This window comes from Anas acuta, chromosome 11 (assembly GCF_963932015.1).
Source record: "Anas acuta chromosome 11, bAnaAcu1.1, whole genome shotgun sequence".
In the NCBI taxonomy this organism is placed as follows: domain Eukaryota; kingdom Metazoa; phylum Chordata; class Aves; order Anseriformes; family Anatidae; genus Anas; species Anas acuta.
Genome location: NC_088989.1, coordinates 12751041 through 12777636, shown reverse-complemented (window position 1 = coordinate 12777636; position 26596 = coordinate 12751041). Strand labels below are relative to the sequence as shown.

Sequence of the window (26596 nt, the reverse complement as noted above, 5' to 3'; positions counted from 1 at the left end):
TAGTGGGGGAGAAAGGCTCTTTAGCTTCAAGAAAAGCAGGAGGATTTGATTTCTATGAACGTTGTATTCCTAAATTTCTCCAATGATAGGTTTTGAGTGGCCTTGATGGATTATTTGGTCAGCTGTTCCACCTCCGTCGCACTACAGACACTATGGGACACGTCCTCGTTACAGCATTTGTGGGATTAACAGCCTCGTGGACAGCCAGCCCCCTTCAGACAGAAGCTCACTGAGGGAGGACAATGCAATCGGGTAATGTGAGATATTTATTGTCTGAAACTCAAGACCTAGTCTCGGTCTGATGCCTTCCATGGTAAATACCCACGCCTGCTATCCCAGAAGGGGAGGAAATTACGAGAGGAAAGGCTGAGTTTGTGGGATGTGGTGGTAAGGCAGAGGATGAAGACGCGGACCGCAGTCGCCACCTTGTGACTGCTTGGGCCAGTTCCCAGTTGCTGCAGATAATGGAAACGACACTGAGCCTTATTTTTAGAGTTAAAAGCCTCATTTTAGGTTCCAAAGCCCCCAGTTGGAGGATCTCAATGAGGGACTCATGTTTAGGACCAAAAGCCTTAAACCCTCCTTTCTACTGACCTAAGCCTCATTCTACAGGCAAGGCCTGAATTTTAGTGTGAAAAGACTCATTTTAGAGTCCAAACACCCATTTTTAGGTCTCAAAGCATCATTTTAGGTTCCAATGCCAAAGCCTCCTTATAAAATCCAAACACACCTTTTTAGTGTCTGAAACCTCATTTTTAGTGCTGAAAACCTCTATTTCATGTTCAAAGAATAATTCTTAGAGCTCCAACACCCGATTTTTAGGGACCAAAGCTTTACTTCAATTGTCCAGCCCCCTTTTTGACAGTCCAAACCCTCATTTTCAGGGACCAGAACCTCCATTTGGGATACAAAGCCTTCTTTTTATCACCTAAACCCCCATATTTTGGGGCCCATGGTCTCATTTTGGGGGCCCAAAGCCTTATCTTAAGGTGCAAATCCTCCTTTTCAGAGTTCAAACCTTATTTGAAAGTACAAACCCTCATTTTTAGTGCCCAAAACCTCATTTCAGGGGACAAGGCTTGAATCAGCAACTTTACCTGCACTTTCCTTGCATTCACTTGTTGACCCTGACACTCCTATACAATTTGACATAATATCTCCAGCTGGTGAAGATCTGCCTGATCAAGCAAAATCTTCAGGGCAGGCAGGCAATGTAGAGAGAAGGAAAAAAAATCCCAAAATAAATATTAATTGATAATAATACAAATTGATATTGTATTTTCATCTGCACCTTCTTATTTAACACCAGTTTTAGAGTGCTTAGCTATATTACATTAACAATGTATTATTAGACGAGTTAAAGTAAGAGACTGTTTTTATTCTTTTGAAAAAAAAAAAAAGTACAGAAAGGCAACAAATGCATCTTTTCTTTTCTCTCTCTCTTTTTTTTTTTTTTTTTTTTTTTGTTTGTTTGTTTGTTTTTGTTTTTTTTTGTGCCTAAGTACAGGCTTACAGATAGTTGCACGGCAGCCAGTTTCTCTCTGGAAACTGATCTAGTTTGTGTTTCTTTCTCTTATGGTCTTTGTTTTTTGCACTATTTCTGCTTTCTGTCAATCAAATAACATGGCAACACAGCTCAAGGTTATTGTGTCTTCCTTCAGTACATGCTGAAGACGAATTAAGTGTGAAACAGCTCAGGAAGAATGTGATTAGTGGTATCCAGTTTCTAGAATCTAGTCACCAAGCTGTCAGAGTAAGATTAGTTGCAATAGCCACCGCTCCACGGGGAAGATGGATAATAGATTAGCAATCTCACTAGAAAGTACTGCTGACAGAGAATTGACATATTTTTTCTTGACCCCTACCATTAATGTCTTAGACTTAAGCATGTAACTATGAGGAGGAAATTAGGAGAAAAAGATGGGACATAACTGTTAAGGAATTTTTCAGATTTTACTATTTATGATTGGAATTACTTCATTTTTAGCTCAGGCTTTCCCATCTATTGCCATTAAATCTAGTTTTCTAAAACAGTGTATGAGTGAATTGCATTTCACTTGCAGTGGATGAGTCTTCTCCCATAACCACTGAAAAGAAGAGAAATTAGTGAGGAGAGTAGAGCTTAACAAAAACAATGAGATAACATGAATGAAATCAGAATTTTTTTGCTTGTTCAGTAGACTTTTGCTGGTATAAAATGAGTAAAAAGACAAAAATGCATCCAGGAGAGTGATGCAAGCTGCAGGAGCAAATGGCAAGTCAAGAAAGATCAGGACATTAAAGTAGAACAGAACTAATTCATTGAAAAATATTTTTGTTAATTAAAAAACAAAATGCTTAATATTGACTTTGAGAGTACAATTTTTAACATAAACACCTCAAGTTCTTGAAGCTACAGGGGTAGAATTTCACTGCCTATTATTGCAAGTAAATTACCAATTGGTTTCCATTCCCATAATTTATTTCTCCTGATTAATACTTTCTGTTACTTTTTAATTATGGACTGAACTTCCAGGCACTTTCAGCTGAAGCTGTAGTTTGCTTCATGTGAACCTGATATTATTTCAGAAACTATTTTTTCAAGTACACAATTTTAAAAGGATGTTGCATAGGTCAGCAGTGTTTTTTTAGGACTAAGTTATGTTGCTAATTCCAGCCTAATGATTACTGACTTTTTTTTTTCCCTTGGGTAAGGGATATTAAGTTTATTACACTATGTAGACCATGCAAGTCTTCCTGTCAGTTGTTTCAAGCTACATATGTCCGTTATGTAATGTCGTGAATATCAAAACACATAAGAAACATGGGCAAACTATGGAAATGGATTTTATTGCATTACAGATAATACCTAGCACTCCCTCTATGGCCAGGACTGTATTTCTTGAAATCTAAACTAGAGGATAAGTTAATGGTCATATGAAACTTAGCCACACAGAACTGGTAAGAAGTGTGTTGTATTAGCTAAGGTGGTTTTGATAGTCTATTATTTCCTTATTCTTTTTAGCTTTTAAACTATATCAAGACAACTTACTATCTAACAGTCAGTAATGTTTAGGAGTTCAGAAATATTTCGCTTCTATAATCCAGTCAAATTTCATCTCTATATGGATGTGAACCCACAGCTAAAAAAACTAATACTGCCAAACCATTTATAAAGACGTAATTGATGTACATTGATATAAAGAAACAAAACTGACTATGCATATGTTTAAGGTAAATTCTGATGAATTACAGTTGCACAGAATGTAGGAGAAGCCACTGGAGGAAGTTTTGTTACTCTCTTATTATTTCAGAATTCACAAAGAGAATGAAAATCTGCCTCTGCTTTCTGAGTTTAGTTGAGATAACATCTAGTCTAACAGCAAGAGATTATATTTTATATTCTTTCCTTTGCTCTATTTTATAAAATTTCTTGCAAGTCAGTCAGTCTCCAAGGCTTTTTTTTTTTTTCACCCAGGCACTAAGTTTGTTCTTTTTTTTGTCCTCCCACAGTGGTATCTAAGTTATTATGACAAGAATAAGTTGTCGTGTCATTGTGAATGCACTTGTATCCCTAATGAAGTCTATATTGCATGCCAAAGATTTTGTACAATCTTTCAGGTCATTTTTATAATACAGTGGAGTGGTCAAATTCTTACGATGATGTTCTGGATTGGTCCTGTTCTACTGAAGTGTAAGTGATTTTTGCAGTGTTTGAGACTTAGACGTTTTTTCCCTGAATAGCTGTATTAAAACCTCCACTAGTATGCTTAATTCAGCTTTGATTGTTCTGTTTTAATCTTGGAAACATGAATAGTAAATTACGTATTATGCCAGAGCTTCAGTCAGCATTTTGTAGATTAAATAAAAGCTTAAGTATAGTAACTTTCAGGGGGGAATTTATACTGATGTGAAAGCAGCTTGCTTCTTTCATAATAATGACTATGAGGAAGCACCATTATTGGTGACAGGATGCATTCCTTCCCACTAAATGAAGTTTTAATGTGCAGTTGAATCCCTCTGTTGTCAAACCATATCTTAATTCCTTTAACTTTAATCGTATTAGCCAGTTATACTCAGAGGAAGTTGCTGTACTTGGGAACGCTGATAACTTCTGCAACAAAGACTGAACGTTAGAAGAAAATCCTTACTCTCTTAGCTGGCTGTTTTAGTGCACACGTTGCTCTAGTTACCTGACAACGTGTAGCACTCTGTACAGTGCTGTCATTATGGTAATGATCAGAATTCATGTGTACAGAAGCTATACCAGCACAACTATTAACATGGGTACTTACATATTTTCACTGGCCTCATTAGTTTTCTTAATTACATGACAGACACCATGCAAAAAGCAAGGGGTCATAACTACATTATGGTTAAATTTGTATTTTATAAGATCTGTAGAGTTTTCTGGAGAAAATCAGACTTTTGAATTATGTAACTTTATGTGAATACAGATACGTGTATAATGAGAAAATCTATGCTTACCTGATAATGACGGAATAAATAAATACTATTAATACCACCTGATGATTTATTTAATTTTTTTTAAATACACAGACTGGCATCAGTACTATTTTTAGAAAGAATAAGCATGGCGTGGGTCTGAGTGCATCATGTAAGACTTAGACAACAGTGGTGGTTGCTCTCAGGTAAATGCTTCCTAAGATTAAGCTGCAACTATTCCAAGAGCAACTCCAAAAAAAATGCAAGCATGTCTTGGGGCAGCACTGTGAAAGGAAGCTAGTTCTGTATGAGAGCTACGTCTCATACATACTGGATGAGACATGTCAATACCTGAGACTGAGATGCAGAACTAACCTGTTTCAGAAGTACTGTTGCCTTGTTGAAACACTGGTGTTTCACACTAGCTACTGTAATAAGCAGGCATCTGTAGCTGTTAATCCCAGCTTAATGCTTAGGAAGTGGGATCATGTCACTGGGTGAAAAAAACGGAATCTAGTTATGCTGCTTTCTAGAACTTTGCTGTAGGTCTTCATAAATAAAACCTCTACTTCATGGCAAGAGAAAGTAAGGTACAAGATTTAAAAACAATTATGTCCCTTCCTGGTTTTAGTTAACTTCATGGCCTTCAACCAAACCCTGAGTTTAACCTTGCAGTTGGAGGTAGCATTACATGTTATGACAGCCTTTAGCCTAGCAATAATGAAAGGTTTACAGCCATACCTGTGATTTTAACAGTTGTTTAAATTTTCACACTAAGCATTTAAAGCAGGATAGCCATAACTTTCAGATATTTTATACTTCACTGTATTCATACAGAATGGGATCACCAATACTTACAGTTTGAGGTTGTCCCCATTTTCATCAAGGGTAAGGGAGGGAATGCTGAAACTTCATATTCCTTAATATACATATGAGATAAAAATCCACAAAGGAAAAAGAGATGCATAAGGTAGTCTTACCCACTTCAACATTCCCTCCAAATTATAGAGCTAATAATTAAGTGCAGTTGAGGTTGGAGGATCCTAGGAAGTTTTTCTGTCCATAAAGATCATACTCCTTGTATAGTATGTAGTCTTTCAGGCAGTTTGGCAGTGGAAGGAAGGTCATGAAGACAGGACAACGGAGACGCAACCGACCCATGCATTCCCGTATCTTCAGACGACAAAGGTGCTTTAGAGAGCGAGGGTTTGCTAGAAATAAGAAGGTGAGATTGATAAGTTATTTATTCACTTCTGTGCAATTATTTTCCTACACCTTTCAAAAAACTTTGCTCCAGATTTTGCCATATGTTCTTTCTGTGAATTGATGGATAAAAATCAATGTGATGATGACTGGACCTGTCAGGATCTAGCCTTTTATCTCAGCCCATGCCTCTCTCAGTTATATTTACAAGCATTGTCAGCTAAAGCAACAGACTGTGCTTCTGTCAAGTTAGCTAAATGTATGGTAATGGAGTACAAGTAGTCTAAGTCAAGCAAACTTACTTTAACCCCAAATAGTTGCTCAATGTTCTCTGCCAACCTGAAGAAGCTACTAGAAGTAGAATTTTGACTTACTCCTTTTTAATCTGTGTACAAATGAAAAAGACAGAGTTGATCTAGACTGGAATTCCAATCACTCAGTTAAAGACAGTAATTTATTAGTTATTCCATCACCTTAAAAGGGGGGAAGAGCTTTTCTCCCCTTAAAGAGGATTGTGTTGTCTACCTTGTAATTGAAGTTCCCCGGTACTCTGCATGAACTGTGCAGTCTGTCAGACTTCTGAAAGAGACTTAATTTAAATGCTACACAGACTGAGTTCTGTTGCAGGGATACCTTATTGTCAAAACATAACTTTTGTCCCAACAAGGATCAAGAATAAATGAAAATAACGCCAACACCAAAGGTCCCAATCCCAGAACAACTTGTGTGCCATTTCACATCTAAATATCAGATACTTACTTAAAATTGATTTGATGTCTGCCCATAGTTCCTGTTCTTTGAGAACTGCTTCTAGCTTCCAGCAGATGTTAACGTGATCGACATAATCTAACATTATTCTCACCACTTTCCCACTAAGATGCTTCAGCCATGACAAGGTTATCACTTCACAGAACTGAGGGGAAAAAAACATTTAATAAGAAAACATTCAATATCCCTGTAAATTACTTCCCCCCCTGCAGGAGAAGAACAATTATTTAATGTAAGCAGAATGCTAGGAAGAGCAAGTGTTCAGTCTGTTAGAGGAGCTTTAGAGGTTGTCACAGCTTGTGTTAAGCCTCACTAGTACAGTCTGAAAATCTGAGAGACTTATTCTGTACTAGATCGAAAAAGGAACTTAAACAGCTGCATATTTGGTAACTAAGTGATTAAACAGAAGTGCTACCATTCCCTAAGAGAAACGCCAAACCCTCAGTTGGGAATTTAAACTTATGGACAGTGCTGGTGCTGGAGGAGACCTGTGTCCCAACATGCTGAAGAGGGAACCTGCCAGCCTGGTGCATGATGCACCCCTTTATCTTGGGAGCAGAGGGGCAGGTGCTGATCTCTTCTTTCTGGTGACCAGAGATAGGACCCGAGGAAAGAGTCTAAGGTGCAACAGGGGATGGATTCAGGCTGGGTATCAGGAAAAGGGTGGTTGGGCACTGGAACAAGCTCCCTAGGGCATGGCCCCAAGCCTGTCGGAGCTCAGGAAGTGACAATGCTCTCAGACACATGGCCTGATTTTGGTGGTGCTTTAGGGACCCAGGAGCTGGACTCGATGACCCTGGCGGGACCCTTTCAGCTCGGGGTATTCTATGACTTTATGACCTTCAGGTTAAATAAAGATTTTTTACATTCAAATTGACTTTACAAAAAAAATACAGTAACTCTGATGGGTGTCTCTAGGAACCTGTTTAGGTCAATCCAGGTTTGTTAATTTTTGCTCAGTGTTTATCATGCCAGATTAAGGGGGTTCCTACAACAGGCTTTTACTATGCCCTACGTGATATCTACCATCAGCTATGTGATACAAGACAACCCAGAGAGCCAGCCTACAAGTCCCTGCTTTCACAGCATGGACAAGAGTGCCTTGGAGAACAAATTCTGTACTTATCAACATCATATAATTAGCTGTGTTTTCACAGTTCTATAACATTGTTTATGATAGATGTTGCCATGAGGCAACATCCATGACAGCAAACTATCTAATTTTAAAACCTTTATGTGTAAACTGCCTTACTGTTCCAACATTCGCTTTTCCGACAGATCACATTCATAAGTACATTTTCACATAGTTGTATGAAGGATACTGGCAGTAAAACGGATACTGGCAGTAAAACACCAACACATGAAGCCACGTTATACACTTACCATTGTATCTTTGATAACAGTAGAAGTCCATCCATCAGTCACATACTGCGAATGGGAAGTATTTCCTCGAGGGCAGTCAAAGCAGCGGTGCACATCATAGCCGTAGTTCATCAGCATTCTCAACATGACTTCATCTTTCAGAGCATACTGTAGAGCTGATGGGAAATGTGTTGTATTCACTCTGCAGAAGTAATTGACATTAGCCCCATGTCGAAGCAGTAGGTTCATCAACTCATAGTTGCCCATTCTCAAGGCTATTTGCAGACAGTTGATGGGATCTTGGTTTGGCAAGGCTCCAGCATTCAGCAGAAGCTGTGCTGAACAGATATCCCCATTTGAAACAGCAAAGTATAACGCTGATTTCCTGCGGTCATCGTAGCCTTTGCGAATTCTTTGATCCAACATAAAATTGGCATCAAACCCAGATTTGAGAAGAAACTCGAGGCACTGAGGATGAGCTCCTGCTGCTGCTGAGTGAATCGGACTTATTCCACTTTCTTTAATGGCATCAAAATTAGTAACTGGAACTAAATTCTTTAAGGCACTGAAGAAGATAAAAAAAAAGAGAGAGAATCTTGGAATCTGAAGCGCACTGATTCACCTACCTCAATCTTTGTGTTCCTGGGCTTCAAAATTTATCCCGACTGTATTCAATGTCTTAATTAAGAAATCAGTACCATGGCATGCTGTACCTCTGCATTAACTTTAATTGCTAAGAATTTAATAGTTAGCCAGCAATGGATACTATGACTTTACACCAGCTTCTCACAAAATTGTATACTATTACTCATGGACAGCTCCAGTCCTTGCTAGAAGAATAGTTGTTCCATCTCAAATAAAAGCTTTCTGTGAATGTTGAGAGTAATATGGCTAGAATTTTTTTCTACAAAACTACAGATTCACCACCTGCTTTGAATATGGCAGAATTACCAAAACTGATATTTTTGATGTCATTTTTAGTTGGCTTTTAAGTATATTAACTTACAGAAAGTGTCCTCTATATGCGGCTCTGTGGATTGGCAAATGACCTGAGTGCTTTGGTACATTGGCATCAGCCCCGTATTCTAGCAAAAGGCTCAGGGAATCGGGATTTCCTCCTCCTGCTGCTTCAAATAATACAGAAGAACAGTCCATTGCCTGTGAAAGAACATCAGCACCTGAAAAGAAGCATCGAGGATTTTCACAGTATTCACTGTAAATTTTCAGCAATAATTAGTATCTCCAACCCTTCTCCTCCAGTGACAAGATATTGTGAATTCTATTCTTCACCACATAAAACCATTATGCCCTAAGTTTCTATGTTGAATCCTTGATTTTAAAAGTGATTATGTAATCTGGAAACAGGAAGGTCCAAATTACTTTGAACTCTATAACACAATAAGATTTGATAGGAGAGCATTAGGCAAGCAAGAGGCTTAGTTCTTATTCATAAAAATAATTGTTTTTTGGCTTACACACAACGAATTTCTGCTCTCCTTTACAAAGACCTAACAGATATAACAGGAAATGTAAGAGAATCCAGTATCAAAACAGGACATACAATCTAGTCCAGTGCTGCTGAGCATCACATATAAATTCCCACCACAAAAGTCAGTCAGGCTTTCCCTCAGGTTAGCTGTCTACCTGAGAAAACAATATTGCATATTAAATAAAAATTACGACTACTCACAAAAACACTAACGGATGGCTTGAATATAACAAAAAGTGTAGTCTCTATTAGACGTTAACTAAATCACAACAATCCTTGGGGCACAGATAGCATTTTATTTGCTTTAGTAATGAAAGTTACTTTTGCTATTAACTCTAAAGGCATGTCTCACAATGACTGGTTATAATCCAATCACAGAGCTTTGCAAAGACCAATAAAATGTGTGTAACTAGGATAGCTATTTTAGAGGTAACATATATAGACGTCTTATAACATGAAATTTAGGTACTAAGAATTCTTCAGGCATACCTCAATCCATGTGATTTGGGATTTAAAAGTTTCAAATAATGTAAGACAATTTAGTAATCACCCCAAAATGCAAACAAAACTCTCCTGCAATGTATCAGTTTTGCAAAGCACTCACTGACGACTATAGCTGGCTGTAGAAAAGTAATCTCTCAAAATATATATTGTATATTTTTTTCTGTTATCATCACAGACTGTATAATCGATAACATAACAATCCTTTTATTTCCTTTCACTTCCATAAGTGAAAGAGGATTCATTTTGTTCCATTTGAATTTTAAACATTTCATATAACATGTGTAGCTTACAATTCCTACTCACTGGAACAACAGTGAGCCTATGTTACTAAATGAATCTACTGCATTTTAAAACAGGTCCACTGATCAGCTGAGGTTGGAAAAGACCTCTGGAGACTGTCCAGTCCAACCCTGTGCTCAAGCAGCGTCAGCTACACCAGACTGTCCAGGTCTGTGCTTGGCTTTAAGGATTTCCAAGCATTTCCTAGGTTTCAGTTGTCCATTGCCTCCTGTCCTTAATGGGCACCACAGAGAAGAAGCTGGGTTTGTCTTTTTTACAACCTCCCCTCAGATATTTATGACACTGGCAAGATTCCTCTGCCCTGAGCCTTCATTTCCCATAACATCCTGTATAATCAAGTCTCACCTTTTTGCAATAAGAGTTCCATGATTTCTGTGTGTCCAGCTTGTGCAGCCAGTGCAAGAGGTGTGAGCCCATATCCACTGCGAGGGTCAGGATCTGCTCCAGAATGAAGCAGAAGCTTCACCAGATCCTTTCTGCCTAGTCTGGCTGCTTCATGCAAAGCAGTCCTCTTGTGGACACACTGCAAATTTACTTTTGCTCCAGAATTTATCAACAAGGTGGCAATCTCATATGAATTGTATTTAATTGCTGTAAGATTAAAAAACAACAAAAAAAAGCCATTAGCCAGACTATTAGCCCACACTGTTCCATGTGGCATGGCTTCTGTTAGGTGGCAGCCCAGGAATGCTCAAACAGTTCCCACACTGCTATTTATACAAGAAGCAACGTCACTATTTATACTGCAAGAAATGCCAAGCTACACTGAAAGGTTTAACTTTTCACCACGTTTGTTCTTCATTTCCAGGATTAAAAACTACACAATGGAATAATTTTACAGTAATCTCTTTTCCTCTCTCTACTCATCTGTTGCGTTTGCTCTTGTAATAGAATGCAAGGTTTCCTGCCACTAGATGGAGATCATATATGTGGGCTTACTGCAGTCAGAAGCCAGCCTGCTATAGTTAAATTTCACAGGCAGTTACCATAATGCAAAAAAGTTTACATTGACTCTGCCTTATACCTTCTCATCTTAATAAGCCTCAGCTATCAAGACAGCAAGGATCTTTTAAGAGTGATTTGCACTGGTTCCAGAAAATGGAATTAATAGGCAACATCTTCCTCTCCTCTCTGATCTTCCTGGCTGTGCAGGACTGAATAGTATGCCATAGCTACCTGAAATAGTGTTGACAGCACACTGTAACCCGTGATATTCCATTATCTGTAACCTGCATGGCTGCTTTAGGTAAATCTCGTACATCCCCTTCTTGGGGGATGATGCACTTTACTATAGTGCACTTTAAAGTATCTAGGAATATTCTGTATCTTTTCTAAATGGGTAGACAGAGATAGAAAATAGGTCACCTGGAGCTCCTTGCACTAGGTCAGACACTGGGGAAATACTTCTAGCCTCTCCTAGCTCTGTGCTTCCCACACTCCAATAGACCAGTAAGGACAATAATTAATAAATAATGCTAAAAACCTTGTAGTGACAGTTCCTAACTTGGAATGTAGGCTCTGTAAGCTCATTTAAAGCCTTAGATCTTCTAAGAAAAACAATCAAACACATTAAGTACTGAGATTAACATTTTTTGCTCCTTACAGCAAAATATTTTAGATGCTACACAAGTCAAAGAAAGCAAATTGCAACCTAAAACATGTAACTATAATCTCACTTAGTTCCCTCATTTCTTCCCCCCAAACAAGATATTCACCTACAACTAAAGGAGAATCTCCCTCTTCATTCTTAACATTGGGATTGCAGCCATTGAACAGGAGAAAGCGGACATTGTCTACAAAGCAATTTCTTACTGCCACCAAGAGAGGTGTTTCCCCTTTTAGTGTGGTCTGTTCCCACGTAGCAGCACGGGAGGCTGAAATACAGAAAAGCAGAACACGTCTGAAGCTGAATCCTTCAACAGACCTGGCTTTGTAATACTTTTTAGTGGAAAACCAGGAGGACTCCATACCTTTGAATGTTATTTCAAGGATGTTCATATTTAGCTGTGATGCAGCTTCATGCACAGGAAGCCAGCCTTGCTGATCTGCCTCCTCAAAAGCAGAACTATGGCTCACCAGCTTCTTCAGGACCTCTTCTTGGCCTGTGATATTTTGAGACAGACACATATTTGATTACTCATCATAAAACAAAATTAATGCAACTAATATATTGAGTGCTATTTATCCCTGTGTATCAAGAATCCAAAAAATATATATATTTTTAGAAAGCAATTTTTAATCTAGGGGTTGTTTACATGAAAAACTGCACATTAGCTGATCAAACACATAAAATGTAGGCATTGCTCAACAATGCAGTACTAAAGTGATTCCTAGGGCATAGGCTTAGTGCAGTGTATTTGTACTTAACTGTCCGAATTGCTGCAATTATCATTCCACGTTCTTTACTGGCAACAAACTGGAAACTGCATAAACACAATAAAAATAAAGTGCTATAATTAATGAGAAGTTCAGGATATAATTATACCTTCACTTAACATACTCAAGACTAGACCACATTATATTTCTTTGAGTTACGTAGGTTTTGTTAGACTTTAACACATTTAAATGCATTTTTGTTGGTCTGCCTGTGCCACTAGAAATATTGGGTTTGCACCCAAAGACCACACCAACCTATTTTTTGTATCACATCCTAATCTACCTTAGTGAAGCCTTGTACTCATCTAGATATTAGATGAAACATCACCTGACAGCTTCATACATTCCATATTTTTGAGGAAACACATTTACTTTTCCAGGGAGAACTCGGAACAAGTGGTTTCTAGTATCCATGACAGAAGGCCAGGTACATAACAATGCCAATAAAACACAGAAAACAGAAGTAATAACTCATTACCTTTCATCCTCTGTTGCATTGGCACTTGTTTCATTTTTATGCATATCTTGTAAGCTTTCCTGAATAGCTTGCTGGGTAGGGATTTCATCATCAGAATTATCATCAGATATATATATAGCATTATACATGGCCAATCAGCACAACTTGGATCACCTTTTTGTAGGAAAACTCTGCTTTTTAACTGGACACAGATGTTAAGTCTTCAGGTTATGTCTGGAGTAATAGAAACAGCAATTGTTTTTAAACAATCAAGAGAAACAAAGCATTGCCTAAAATAAATGAATCAGAACTCCTCCTTCTCAAGCTACCGTCTTCTCCCAAGTATTTAGTCTGGAACACTGCAAAGAGAGCTGTTCTACTCTAGAACAGAATAAAGGTCTTCTAAGTCCAATAGCATGTGCTAGCTTTTATCTCTATTCCACAGACTGAACATACAGAAGAGGTACTTCATCTGGCATTACTACTAGGAAGAATAAAATAAGTAAAATACAGTTTTCAGATAGTTTAAATACTCCTTCCCTCTTAAATCTTTCAGAAACTCAAATACCACAATCACGCTCTGATGCTTCCTTAGTAGGAAAGCAGATCTGCAATAAAATTTGGGATGTTTTTTGTTTTGTTCACAGAGGGCCTGGTAGTGAAAAGTAGCTGAAAGACACGAGATTTGTTAGTAATACCTTTTGGTCAACGTGTTTCAACAAAGATATCATTAGAGCCATATCTTGTAGTCAGAAAAAATATTGCAAATTTGTGCTAACATCATGTACTTCAGTCTTTCAACTGAAACAACATCATACTCCATGGCTGAAAAAAAGACCAAACTTATCACCTTATGTACATAAACTGCAGCTATTTGGCAGAGAGAAACCAAGTGTGCATTCTTTGTTAATGCATACCTGTACTTGCCTAACAGTTGTAAGGGATATATATAAAAATATTCTAACAATATAAATTCAAATATATGCAAAAATCAAAAAAACACTGGTGTAATCATAATGGAGTTAAAAATAAATAGCTTAAAAACATCACTACAGTTAAAAGAAAAGAAAAAGAAAATGTTTACCAAATTGGAAGGATTCCATTAAGAATATTTTTAGGAATCTTAAGATTATAATACAAACAATGTAGCACAAAAAACCCATTTATACTATATAAGTCTAAATGTTCAAATAAAAAAATATTAGAAAATCTTTACACTCAAATCAGTCATTAAATATTACGTGTGTAGATGTACACTTCTTTATATGCATAATCTGCAGCACTATTCGTTTGTATATTTGGCTATGTTACTATAGATTAAAATCAAAGATGTTCTGTTAGACTCTAACCTTTCATCGATTTTACCTCATCAAAACTTGCACTTCTGTCTTTCAAGAGAGTTGACCTGAAAACAAAACAAAACACTAAAAATACAGGGCAAAATAAAATAAAATGAGCAAATAAAAATGAAGGTAAATAAATAAATGAGAAAATGAATAAGCACAGCAAAATGAAGAAATGTCAATACAACACTGGAAAAATTTCAGAAATGTCTTAAAGTTGAACAGCAGTAATTCACAGCAAACCTGCATCATTTCATTTCTTACGTGATCCACCTAACGTGTGATTGCAAGGCCTTGCTCTGTAATTGAATATGTATCAAGGAAGAGAAATTTAGTAAGAAAACATGCATACAAGTATCTATTAGCATTCGATTACACCTACAGTAGTACAATGTGAACATAAACACCTTTTTAAAAAGTACTAATTTTCCTAGGAATTGAGAAAATGCAGTTTTTCCTCACCTTGTGGAAGACTTCACACTTTGAAGAAGTGATTATTAAGTTGAAAGCAATATTTGCAGGATAGAAACTGATCTCAGTGGAGTTTGTGTCCGTTAATAGCTCACTATAAATAACCTATCATAAGATACTCTGGGACTTTCTCCACGTTTCTTTCATACAGGTTAGTTACATTTCATAACCTGACCTGACAAATGGTGTCAGCAAAAGAAGAAATTTGAAGTTCTGTTTATTTACAAAATACTCTTGTTTAAGTTTTTGGAATGAGAAGCTGAGAACTGCAAGTAGTAAGTACTACCTTAAAGAGAGAAAAAAAATCATTAGTACTTCACAAGGGTTCACTACAGATACTGGCAGGAGCTTGTTTAAAAATGGGTAAGACAACACATAAAGAAAATAATACAAGCAATAAAAGTAAGTATAAACTATTAAATAAAATAAAGAGATGACCCTAATAAAATTACTATGCATTTCTGATTGCCTAATCACAATTTACATATAAATATTAATAGAAACGGAAAAGCAAACAAAAGATAATATAGAGTCTGTACAAGGAAAAGGAGTTTTTCAGAAAGAAACATCCCAAACCTCTTCTACATGTAGCACACAGTAAGCAATGAAATGACAAAGTTGTCTACTTACAACGGTGAAGGTAGGCTGGAGTGAGATTCTTCTGTGCTTAATTCACTCACTGTATTTTGTGGAGGGATCCTTACAAATTCAGCATTCCTAATGCTTCACGTTTATTAATTGTAGTATTTCTCACAGAAAGTGCAGACACTTTGTTTTTGGTTATGATATATTTAGTGATATTTTAGTAATGCATAAGATGTACGTTTACTCATTAATAATGTTTCCAAAGGCTAAAAGCCTAACCATACCTTTTACAGATTGTAAAGGTGCTAATAATAACACATACTTATTTAAGGCAAAATACTGAGGATTAGAAAACACATGCCCTCTTTTAAGATTAAAAAAAAAGTCTTTAAGTTTCTGTTATACAGCATGCTCTTCTGCTGTAAGCAAACAAAAGAAAGGTATCTTTTGACATTGGTTCAAATTTTGACATTTGAACTGGTCAAAGTTAGTCATCCAGTTGGCAGAGCAATGCAACACCTCGCTTGATCCAGTGTTGGACTGGTTTATCCGTGTTAAGCGTCAGAGCAATGACAAAGTTAGTGGAGTGTCCAGTAGTAGATAAGACTCCTTTACGCTCACTTGTCTTGTAGAGAGGGCAGACATAAGCATTAGATTTCTTTATATCCGATTTTGCAGCTTTAAAAAAAAAAAAAAAGAAGGAATATAACCTCCACATTAAGTACTAATCTAAATATCACGTACTTATAGTAACATCCTTAAAGCTAAATAAAAATAGCAATATTGCTTTGTGAGCAACACAATATCTGTTTTTATGGAATTTTTGCTTCTCTGCAATTCTACAAAATTTGTAATAATTCAAAAACATTCAAATCTGAATAGTTACATAATTAAAGCATTTTGCATTCTGCTTTCATGTTAGGATTAACATTTAGACACAAGCTTTTATAATCTCCCTAAGAATTATGGTCCAGCATCCACAGAGACTAACTGTAATTCAAATCACTGGAGATTCAACAATCCTCTTAGAACTAGACTGTTCACATGCAACTTGCACAATGTTTAAAATTATGCAAGTCTGAGAACAGATTCACCCAATGCCAAAAGAAGGCACAGACAGAAAAAGTAGAAACTTGGTGTGACTGCATATTAGCTAACTATATCTAAGTTGCAACAACTGCAATATAAAGTCTTGCTTAAGTGAATAAATGAAAATCAGCTATTTACTGTTCTTAATCAAAGAAAAGAGTCATAGAAAATATTTCACTAGTATCACAGAAAACTAGGAGCAGATAAAAATAATCTGAGCAAACCTTGCTAAATCATATGAGGTAAAACAGTAAATCTCTGTAAGTCAATTCAAAATTCTCCTCAACTTGAGTAAGCCAGGAATTCAAACACCATGTGCTTTTCCTACCAAAATTATCTTTTGGTTGAGAAACAGATCAGGTTAATCTAAATAATCCATTTGTCAAATTAATAATTACAAACACCTGTGGAGAGGGGAACAGGCCTACAGCTCGGATGAAATGAGACTGTGGCTGCCAATTTGACTCATTCAATCTTTTATGTAAAAGTCAAAGGTCAAGTGCACATTTGGGTGCTTTGGTGAGGGCACGGTCATTGGTCTTCTGTAACAAAGGAATTCATTGTTCAAATATCTTGTCAAATAGTACATACTTCAAGGTAATTATACTCACTTGGCTTTATCCAGATGATTGGCATTATATCAAAGAGCAATTTGGGATACTGCTCAGCTAACATTCCCCTGGTGAGAGAAAGCAACAAAGTCATTATTTGTGGCTTGGCATTAAACCAAGCCAAAGCTGACAGAAAAAATAAAATTTCAGTGCTCTTTTTTGATGTTTGTTTTCCATTTTCCATGCATGAAAAAGTATTTTTACATATAAAATAGTTCTATCTAGCAATATGTTTATTTGAAGAATTTGTAAGAAAAGCAAAGTAAGTCCTACAGTCACAACAGTCTTAGTCTTAAAATGACTCAGGCTAGATACCAATTATTGGTTATTTAAAAATAAATAAATATTGGAGTATCTGCTTGAAATCTTTCTGCTACTCATGCTGCCAGATGATTTTTTGAAGGAGTGTATTTTAATGGAGATTAGCATATCCCAACATTTCCAGCACAACAATATTTAAGAGTCACTGTTTTATTTTCTCATATTGAGACCATGAGAAGAATGAATATATTTTCAAGTGTTTTATTGTAATAGTATGAAAAATAACTTTTGAAATACTTAAATCTTGTTTGAGCACTTAAAAAAGCTTTCTAAAACTGTATTAAAATAATTTTTACTGACTTTGTCCTGTCCCAGCGAGCTCCATCTAAAAATAATCCGTGTATATAAACACCATCTGCTGGTGCAGTATCAGCAGTGTCCTGAGGAATAACCTACAAGAAATAAGTGATCTGTGTTAATAAACTTTCATAGGTGTTTGCTTTTTCAGGTATTATACCTACTGCCAATGTTCAGAAAATCAATCCAAAATCAGAATGTAGTACCTTCTTTTGGGTACTGCTTTTATACAAAACCATAAGGACAAAAGCTTTCTGTGGTTTGTTAGCCTTTCTGTTAGTTTGTTCTGTGGTTAACCTTACTGTAGGTTATAAAATAAGGCTTTAATCACACAGACAAATATGCACTGTGTAGGCTGTTTTTTTTCTCTGAGTGGAGGCCCAGGTCCAATGAGAGAACTACTTTCAAAATTTCTTTTACAGAAATGTGTCTACCTTATCACAGAATTAAATGTATGTCTTCAACTGCAGCATGACAATTAGAAAATGAACATTTCAGTCAGGATTTACTTAGTGCATCTCACTGTAACATCAGGACCCAGATTAATAAAATACACACTTAATTTAATTTAATAATTCATCTGTACCTGAAATTCATATCCCAGAAGGTCAATAGGGATTCTGTGTTTCCTAGCATAGTTTTGCATAGCTCCAGTTAAAAACGCTTGAGTAAAATAGAATCCTGACAGCCAAAAAACTGTGGGCTTCCCTAATTCATACCAATCCTGGAAAGAGGAAAATGATACACTCAATAATCAGAAAGAGACAAATCCTATGTTCTTTGATCACTTTCTATGTAATTGGATTTAGAAAATCTGGCAAACTCTATCACTTGTTTCCCAATATTCCTTTAACATAAAGGGCAAGTTATATGAAAAAAGTAGATTAAATAATTAGTAGCACTGCCTCTTGTACATTACCTGTAAAAATTTCAGCCTTTCCAGAAAATCTAGAATATAGCTCCCTAATGGTTTTAGACTAGGATATGAATGTTTAGCCCAATTCTCAGGAACTTTTCCAATAAGTAGACTGCCACACAGAGCCTCCAATTCTGCATCCATAACAACCAATCCTTTAATGGCTTTCTTCAGGTTAATTAGCGTTATGCGAATAGTTCGGATTAAACTAGAATTAAAAAATAAGACATAATTATTTTAAGTTCTTAATGATTTGTAAGATGCTACATATGCGCTGAAAACAAAAAGGACTATAGTGTGATCTATGGAATTTGTGTAACTGGTATATAACTAACTGTAACTGTTTCTTTAAAGACACATCTTTAATGTTACAGAGTTATTTAAGACTACAAAGAGTTGAATATATTCTTTTTTAATCTCTAATATAATCTATACTGTATGGTAAGATGATAAATTTGGAAATCCAAATGTATATATGCTGTATACTAGTTGAAGGAAAAAGTTTTAGGTTAAAAAATAAGAGGAGGGTAAGGTCTGAAACCACGGAGAATTACGGCCACAGAGTATTATTACAATTTTGGGAGAAACTGAAGTAGAAGGGGTAAATAGAGAAATAAAGAAAAAGGAGAGCAGAGAAAAATAAGGAAGAAAGAATGGAGGAGCAGGTAGAGATAAAAAAGAAAACTAGGAAAACAAAACTAGAAAGAGACTAAGGACCCAAAGAGAAAAATAAAAATGGATAGAGTTACATAATGTCAAGAAAAAATATGTTAAAGAGAATTATAGCAAGAAAGGCATTGGGAAAGGGGAAAACAAGTAAGAATTTAAAAACAAAAGCATATGAGATGATATAGAAATAAGCAGACATACTTCCAGCTACCAAGGAAATAAACTCTTAACTGCTTGCACATTACAGTTTCTTAGCTCTTTGCTCTGCAGGCCAGAAAATGTGAAGGAAGAAAGTAAAATATAATGAAATACATTGAAAAGGTAGATAATAAATAAATAAATAAATGAGAATATTGTTCACATTCTTTTAAAATGCCTCCTTAGACTCTTAGACTCTCTTCTTCTATTATGCACTTTTTCTTTTTCAGTTCATTTTGCCACCAGATCATTTTTCCCAAATTCTATCCCACATTCTGAATTTCCAGTGTTTACGGTATATGAGTGGCTGAAAAACATCCTCTGATAATGGAGTGGTTTGGGTTACATTTAATAAAATAAAACCCTCTTACTTGTTAAATCTTTCCATTTCTTGCACCAACACAGTGTTCATACTTTCTTCGTATCTCACAGGATATTTAGCTAGGCAACTTTCAATGTCAAAATCATTTGGAAGCTGTAAATGTCAACATGTTTAGAGATCATTCCACGTATCATTATAAATTGGAGTTATATTAAAAGCATGCAGATATGAAACCGTTAAACTTTCTCATGAGTATCTAATCAACACCATAGTAGCATAATCCAAATAAAAGCAATTAAGTTATATTTATTTTTTAAAAATCACCAGGATTTTTCCTTACCATGAAAAATTACCAAGAAAATTCCATTTTCTTTATTTTTAAATTTGTTTACATGCATGAAACAAGTATTCTTTCAAACTTCATTTGCTGTTTTCTCTGTCCTATCTCCTGTCTACTTTGTAAAAATAGTTTCAAATGAAATATAGCCACACAATTTCTTACTTTCATATTGCACTTAATTCCTTCCAGTAGATTTTTCCTCCAATATGAAGTCAATTTTACAGTGAAGATTCTGTCTAAAGAATTTCTGCTTCGTAAAAAGATAAATTGGAGTCATTTGTATACTACAATACCTTGCTGAGAATATCATCTGCAATTTCATAAAGAGTGCTGTCACCACCTCCAGAAGAAGTTCCCTGAATGTCTCCTCCTTGTGTTAAAAGCAGAGATTCAAAGAGGATCTTAATTTGCTGAAGATCTTTTGAAATATCCACATTTTCATGCAAACCAAATACCTCTGGTTCCTGACTAAAGGGAAGATTCTAGGACAAAATACAGTAAGTATTTGCATGAGATAAAGCACCAGACTAAGAATTAAATCCAAGATTTGTTTAAGAAGCTGAGTGAAAAACTACTACTGACTTCAACAGAAAGTGGATAAGGACCTTAATGATGGGTATTTTCAGACCATATTACTGGTGATAGAGCCATCAACTCACACACAGAAAGCCATTTCTAAGGAATTCTTGATTATCTGTGCTACATCCTCCTATCTACCTTATTGAGTCACTCTCCCTCACAGAAACATATACTAGACCATAGTAAGGATCTTACAAGGATGTTAGGCAAGAAGCCAAGCACACAGTTAAACGTGCTGCAAACCTATTTTTTTTTTTTTAATGCAGAGAAGCCTTTAAGGGATGTGTTCTTAGCTATCTTCATTATGACAGTCGTTTTGCTACTTTTTACCTTAATAAATTGAATGTAGTCCTCATATGTGCCTTTTGGTGGAGCATAATAGATTCCACTGGGAGAAAAGGTGTAACGAGGATTTTCAATTATTTCAGGATTATAAAAGTCATCCAGCATTGTCAGCAGTAAGCGTCTGTCCCAGTCATCTGTCACACGACCTCCATAATTGCACTCACCAGTTAGGTAAGATACAGCTTCAAACGGAACATGGCTATATTCATTTATGAATAACTGAAACACAAGAGAGACTTGAAATATCTGCAGAGCAATAGTCTGACCTAAAAAGTGAAGGCCTGGAAGCTGTAGTGCATGCAAAACTGCCACTTACAGAGTTTTCTCCCCATCTAAGTGTTAGAATTTCCAAAGTTCTGATCCCCTCCCTTCCCTAACTCTCCTCCCAGGTAAAATTACTATTTAAAATTAACAGGAGTTAGTAGTAAAAGCCTCTCATGAACACCAAAATTAATAAGTCATTCAAGTCATTCTTGAATTATTTACAAACGGATAGTTTCTTCAACTTAAACTTTCTAAAAGGACTTCAACAACTTATGTAAATCAGTTTTAGCTCTCCTGATTTTGATCTATCAAAGTGCCTGCAGAAGACTTAAGGTCAAGTAGTGTAGAGTACTTTGTTTTAGGGGACAAGAACAGTTTGGACCTCTGTTTATTTAACATTATATACATAAAAACAAAATTCCTTTTGCTAACCACAAAAGCCACCATAATAGGTGACTGTTTCTAGCATGGTGTTACTTACAGGAAAATGAGCTCTTACATATGACAATTTAAAATTTATTATATATACTCATTATATGCCATAAGTCTGTATGAACCAAAACCTCATGCAGAACAATTTTATTTCATTTGTCATTCTGAAAATATTTATAATATGATTGATGTTCCTTGCCTTTGTGGCTGAAGTGAGTTCATGGAAGTCTGATTAAAATTCTGTGAACATTTCATATAACTGAAGTGAATGCTCCTTTCTGACTATCAGGCTCTTCCCTATGGTTCATAAAATCAGAGATTAAATAAAAGCAGTGATAGATGATTTTACCTGCAGCTGTCTGATACTAATCCGCAAGTCTGATTCATTAAACCCGTAGGGTATATTCCAACCAAGAGGTCCAAATTTTCTTCTCTCCTGAACCAGAGCGTGGAAAAAACAGACTCCAAAGAGCAGTTTCTCCCATACCTTCAAGAAAAACAAAACAAAAAAGTATCATAAAATGACTTATATGTTCATTCTATACAGCAATTTATACCAAGAACACACCATTTGATTACCACTCTCTGTCTAGTGTACAACTCCAGGCAACTATGAAGTACATTGTGATTATTTGACTTGGGAATAAAATATGGATACATTTGCCATGTATGCAAGCACTCTTAGTTGTGCCATTATCATAAAAATCACAGAATGGTTTGAGTTGGAAGGAACCTTTAAATATGCTCTAGTTCCAATACCCCCGCCATGGGCAGTGATGCATTTCACTAGACCAGTTGCTCCAAATTCCATCCAGCTTTGAACACCTCCAGGGAGGGGGCATCCAGAGCCTCTCTGGGCAACCTGTTGCAGCATCTAACCCTCCTCACAGTAAATATTTTCTTCCTTATATCTAAGCTAAATCTACTCGCTTTTATTTTAAACCATTTCCCCTTGTCCTGTCACTGCACACCCTGATAAAGAGGATCCCCATCTTCCCTGTAATCCCCCATTACATACTGGAAGGTCTCCACAAAGCTTCTTTAGGCTAAACAAATCCCAACTCTCTCAGCCTCTCTTCATAGGAGAACTGTCCCAGCTCTCTGGATCATTTTTGTGTCTCTCCTTTGGACCTACTCTAATAGGTCCATGTCTCTCTTGTGCTGGGGGCCCCAGACCTGGATGCAGTACTCCAGGTGGTGTCTTGTGAGGGGGCAAAGTAGAGGAAAATCACCTCCCTTCACCTGCTTGCCATGCTTCTTTTGACTCAACCCAGGATATGGCTTTCTGGGCTGACAGTATACATTGCTGGCTTATATTGAGCTTCTCAACCATCAGAACCCCATGTCTTTCCCTACAAGGCTGCTCTCAATCTATTCATCACCAAGTCTGGTGATGTTGGGGATTTCCGACCCTGATGCAGAGCCTTGCACTTGGCTTTGTTGAACTGCATGAGCTTCGCTTGTGTCCATCTCTCAAGCCTGTCAAGGTCCCTCTGGATGGCATCCCTTCCCTCTGAAGTGTCATCTGCACCACCCAGGTAGGTGTCATCTGCAGACTTGCAGAGAGGACATTCAAACCCACTGTCCATGTGACCAGTGAAAACATTACAGTTTTATACAAGATTTTTCTCTTTTTCCATGTAAAGGGGTGCTGACTTCATAAGAATTCAAATATCAGATATTTAATTTTAAGCCTCAGTAGACAAACATATAAAATATAGTTGTACTGTTAAATGTAAATCCTTAGTTGCACCCACTCACAGCTATATATATATTGATTACAATATTCTTTGCTGACTAATCCCACTGTTTTTTCACTTTCTTCACAGGTGATGATTACCTAACTGGTTCTTTATTTATCAGGAAGAGATATGGGCACTGCAGTACTAGTCCCTGAGAGCAAGAAAAGGATTTGAGTGCTTACCATCTCAACAGTGATAATGCTTATATTTATCCTAATTTTGTACTTTCAAAAGGAAGTTTGGCTTTGCACGTGCTTCTGTTTGGAATGGCATTACAGCTGAGTTCTGCCCCTCAGTTACACAACTTGGACAGGTATCCTGTACTAATGAATGTTCGAAGTTTATGCAAATTGTGTAATATGTACATGTAACATTTCAGATTTGTGTAATTTAATAAAGCCAAAGAAAACATTCTAGCTATTGCCACATGAAATTACCCAGTATAGCAATTCTCAGCTCATCATTTTAATCATTCTAAAACCTAAACTCACAATCACTTCAGCTTATGATACTAACTGGACAGAAATCAGTGCATCTGTGGACCAAAACAAAAACAGCCAACAACAAAAACACCACCACTACACATAAACAAACAAACTGTCAAGAGATAAAGAGATGAGAAAATTACCAGCTCCTTTTCAGGGCATCCGGAGAAGAATGCAGGATCAGAAATAGGATCAGAAAGAAATGACTGAAGTAGGTTTAACCGCAGACCAGTAGGAGGTTCATTTGTCATCTTTACTCCGTTTTGCAAAATAGTTACTGGGAACTAGAAATTAAAAAATAGCAAAACTGCACTCAGAAAGTATGGAATATAGATTATATTACTATAAAAATACATTATAACATTTTTGTTTGCTATATTAACTGTTATCTGTAAGAAATCACATTTTAAAGATCAACAGATTAAAAAAGAACTCAAAGAAAGCTAAGACTGTGCTGTGAACTACAAACCTGCATTTTAAAGAGTTTTGTTGGTATTCAATACCTTACAGGTAAAATGAATGCTGAAAAATATTTTTTTCAATTTATGTGAAAGAAAAACTCACAGGCAACAAAAAAACCTCCTTAATTACCCATGCTGGCAATATGCAGCTCCATTCACTACTATACAAAATATCACACATCACAATATCAAAGTATTGAAAAGGTAGATTGGTATTGTTATTTTTAGAACTAATTTTTAAATGACCTTTCTTGATTAAATTATCTCTTCAACAGCCTCTAAGCATTTGAGAAAAGTCCCACATTATTAGTTCCTTCAGGTATATGAAAAATTGGGTTAAAATTTCACCAGCTTTTCCCTCCTATGAATAAATACAGTTTGTCAATACATGTACCTTTGGGGACGGGTAACTAGTAAGCCAAAGTCTGAAGTCTGGATGACATTTTTCACTGCTAAACTCTTCACATATTTTCTCTAGTACCGGCATCCAGGAGACAGCTAAATGACAATTTTGTAAACAAACCCAAGTTCCTTCTTCCATTCCTTCTTGAATCATTTTCGTAGCAATAGGTCCTTGTCCTTGTCCTAATGAGATGGACTGAAACTTATTTCCAACCATCTGTTTGTCATTTGCAAATTTCAGAAGGCCTTGAACAGAAAGCATACGACTTTAGCATTTCTTCATTAAAAATAAACTATGTCATGAAAAAATGTTAATTACTATTTTTTAAGAATGTATACAACAAGAAGGTATAGCTTTAGTGTAGATTGTAATTATTCAGTATTAAATACCATTGTCTTTTTTAGGGAGCACATGATTGTATCAGTCTGACATAATGCACTCAAATCTACTTGTGCTAAGGGCAAAATAATCCCCACTGTGTATTGAAGAGGAAGCGCAGGTCTCAAATCTGAAAAATTGTTCTTGGCTTTCATTTTCTCTTTGTGTATATACTTACTGGACATGGGATCTGCTCCTGGAGATAGCACAAATATTAGAGGGATTGTAGAATTTGAATCTAAGTAGCTTTTTGTTAGATCAAAAGGTGGTGGCTCTACAAATTTCTTCCCCAGTTTATCTGTTACAAATGTTGTTATAGCTGGACCAATCTGGTGAAGTAAATACAGACTATTAACTTAAATCAAACATCAATGATTATTTCACAGCATCTTCAAAGTACACTGTACCCTAACTCAATTAAATTCCTCAGCAAAACACCTAGGGAAAGACCTCTCTAGTTTGCACAGATGTGAGACTAGTTTTGCTGAATGCTTCAGAAGCATAGGTTTCAGCTCATGTTGTCACCCCCTCCCTTTCGTTTCTTTTTTTTTTTTTTCTTTTCCCCCACAGGTGATTAAAATGTTTTTAGCAAATAAAAGGTAAAAACAACTCATATGAGCAACACTGAATCACACTAAAACTTTAATTGAGGCTTTACCTAGTGTGAAGGACCAGCATGTTTCCCCCTTAGAATTAATTACACTAATGTTCACTAATAAGCAGTTGCAACATGTACTTTAAATCCTAACATTGGTTGTTCCTAAACAGCACACAATACAATTTGATAAGTGAAATAAGGAAGAATGTGTTAAAAGTTCTATTTGGCTGTTCAGCACATTTCATCTCTCTATTCACATTTAACCTTTAGTATGAAAGCTCATTGTACTGGACACTGTGCATTTCTTCTTGTTAACATGTCCTGCTCTCAGGTATATGGGGTGCATCAAAGAACAGACTGAATACGAATGAGCACTTGAAAACTAGAACGATGAGTATACTCTGAAAAATGCAAACAGAATATCTCAGATGATGCTTCTGGTGTTTTAACTGCTTAATTGAAAAATAAGAATAGCATTTATTTTCTTAATAACCGGTTCTTAATAACCTGTTCTTCATCATATTTTCTTTTAACAACTATTGCGAACTATGGTATAAGACCTGCAACAGTCTACAAACACATGGTAATGTATCATTTTACCTTGTCCGGCCTTAAGCACCGAAGAATTACCATCTTTTGTAATTCATTTAATGTATTATTCCATTGTTCTGGTAATGGAAAGCTTTGTGGCTCTTTGCTGTCATAAATTTTTTGCCATTCACCTATATTTTCAGTCACGTGATTCCTAGAGGAAAAAGTGCTTACAATTACTGTAAATATTTGGAGTGTATTTTGATATTTATCAAAAATACATCTATATCAGAAAATAATCCAACAGCTGAATGAAGCTCTTTCCCCAGCAT

General features: G+C 36.2%; 2 protein-coding genes and 1 long non-coding RNA gene across 4 annotated transcripts in view; 1 reads left to right on the top strand and 2 right to left on the bottom strand.

Moving 5' to 3' along the window:
* LOC137862357 (uncharacterized) overlaps window positions 1–26596 on the top strand; it is a 51179-nt gene that overhangs the window by 17692 nt on the left and 6891 nt on the right. The gene's annotated exons all lie outside the window — the stretch shown is intronic.
* ASB14 (ankyrin repeat and SOCS box containing 14) lies at window positions 1582–15382 on the bottom strand. Of its 2 annotated transcripts, none has more exons than XM_068694346.1 (11): window positions 14690–15382; window positions 14234–14289; window positions 12906–13118; window positions 12423–12474; window positions 12022–12157; window positions 11767–11925; window positions 10397–10642; window positions 8765–8936; window positions 7780–8323; window positions 6388–6541; window positions 1582–5636 (listed from the first exon to the last, which is right to left on the bottom strand). In XM_068694346.1, exons 3-11 carry the CDS (start codon window positions 13031–13033, stop codon window positions 5443–5445), a joined length of 1785 nt encoding a protein of 594 aa, XP_068550447.1. In that variant the 5' UTR covers window positions 13034–13118; window positions 14234–14289; window positions 14690–15382; the 3' UTR covers window positions 1582–5442. The 2 variants fall into 2 exon arrangements, with proteins under 2 accessions (XP_068550447.1, XP_068550446.1); XM_068694345.1 differs by having other exon boundaries at window positions 14250–14289.
* DNAH12 (dynein axonemal heavy chain 12) overlaps window positions 15410–26596 on the bottom strand; it is a 63882-nt gene continuing 52695 nt past the window's right edge. The window contains exons 62-74 of the mRNA XM_068694344.1: window positions 26334–26478; window positions 25314–25464; window positions 24749–25002; window positions 24037–24177; window positions 22016–22153; window positions 20956–21189; window positions 20340–20528; window positions 19756–19859; window positions 18521–18725; window positions 18188–18325; window positions 17605–17696; window positions 16984–17051; window positions 15410–15961 (exon numbers count right to left, since the gene is read on the bottom strand). Of these exons, the coding sequence (XP_068550445.1) occupies window positions 15771–15961; window positions 16984–17051; window positions 17605–17696; window positions 18188–18325; window positions 18521–18725; window positions 19756–19859; window positions 20340–20528; window positions 20956–21189; window positions 22016–22153; window positions 24037–24177; window positions 24749–25002; window positions 25314–25464; window positions 26334–26478 (2050 nt within the window). The 3' untranslated portion in view covers window positions 15410–15770. The remainder of the gene's footprint in view (window positions 15962–16983; window positions 17052–17604; window positions 17697–18187; window positions 18326–18520; window positions 18726–19755; window positions 19860–20339; window positions 20529–20955; window positions 21190–22015; window positions 22154–24036; window positions 24178–24748; window positions 25003–25313; window positions 25465–26333; window positions 26479–26596) is intronic.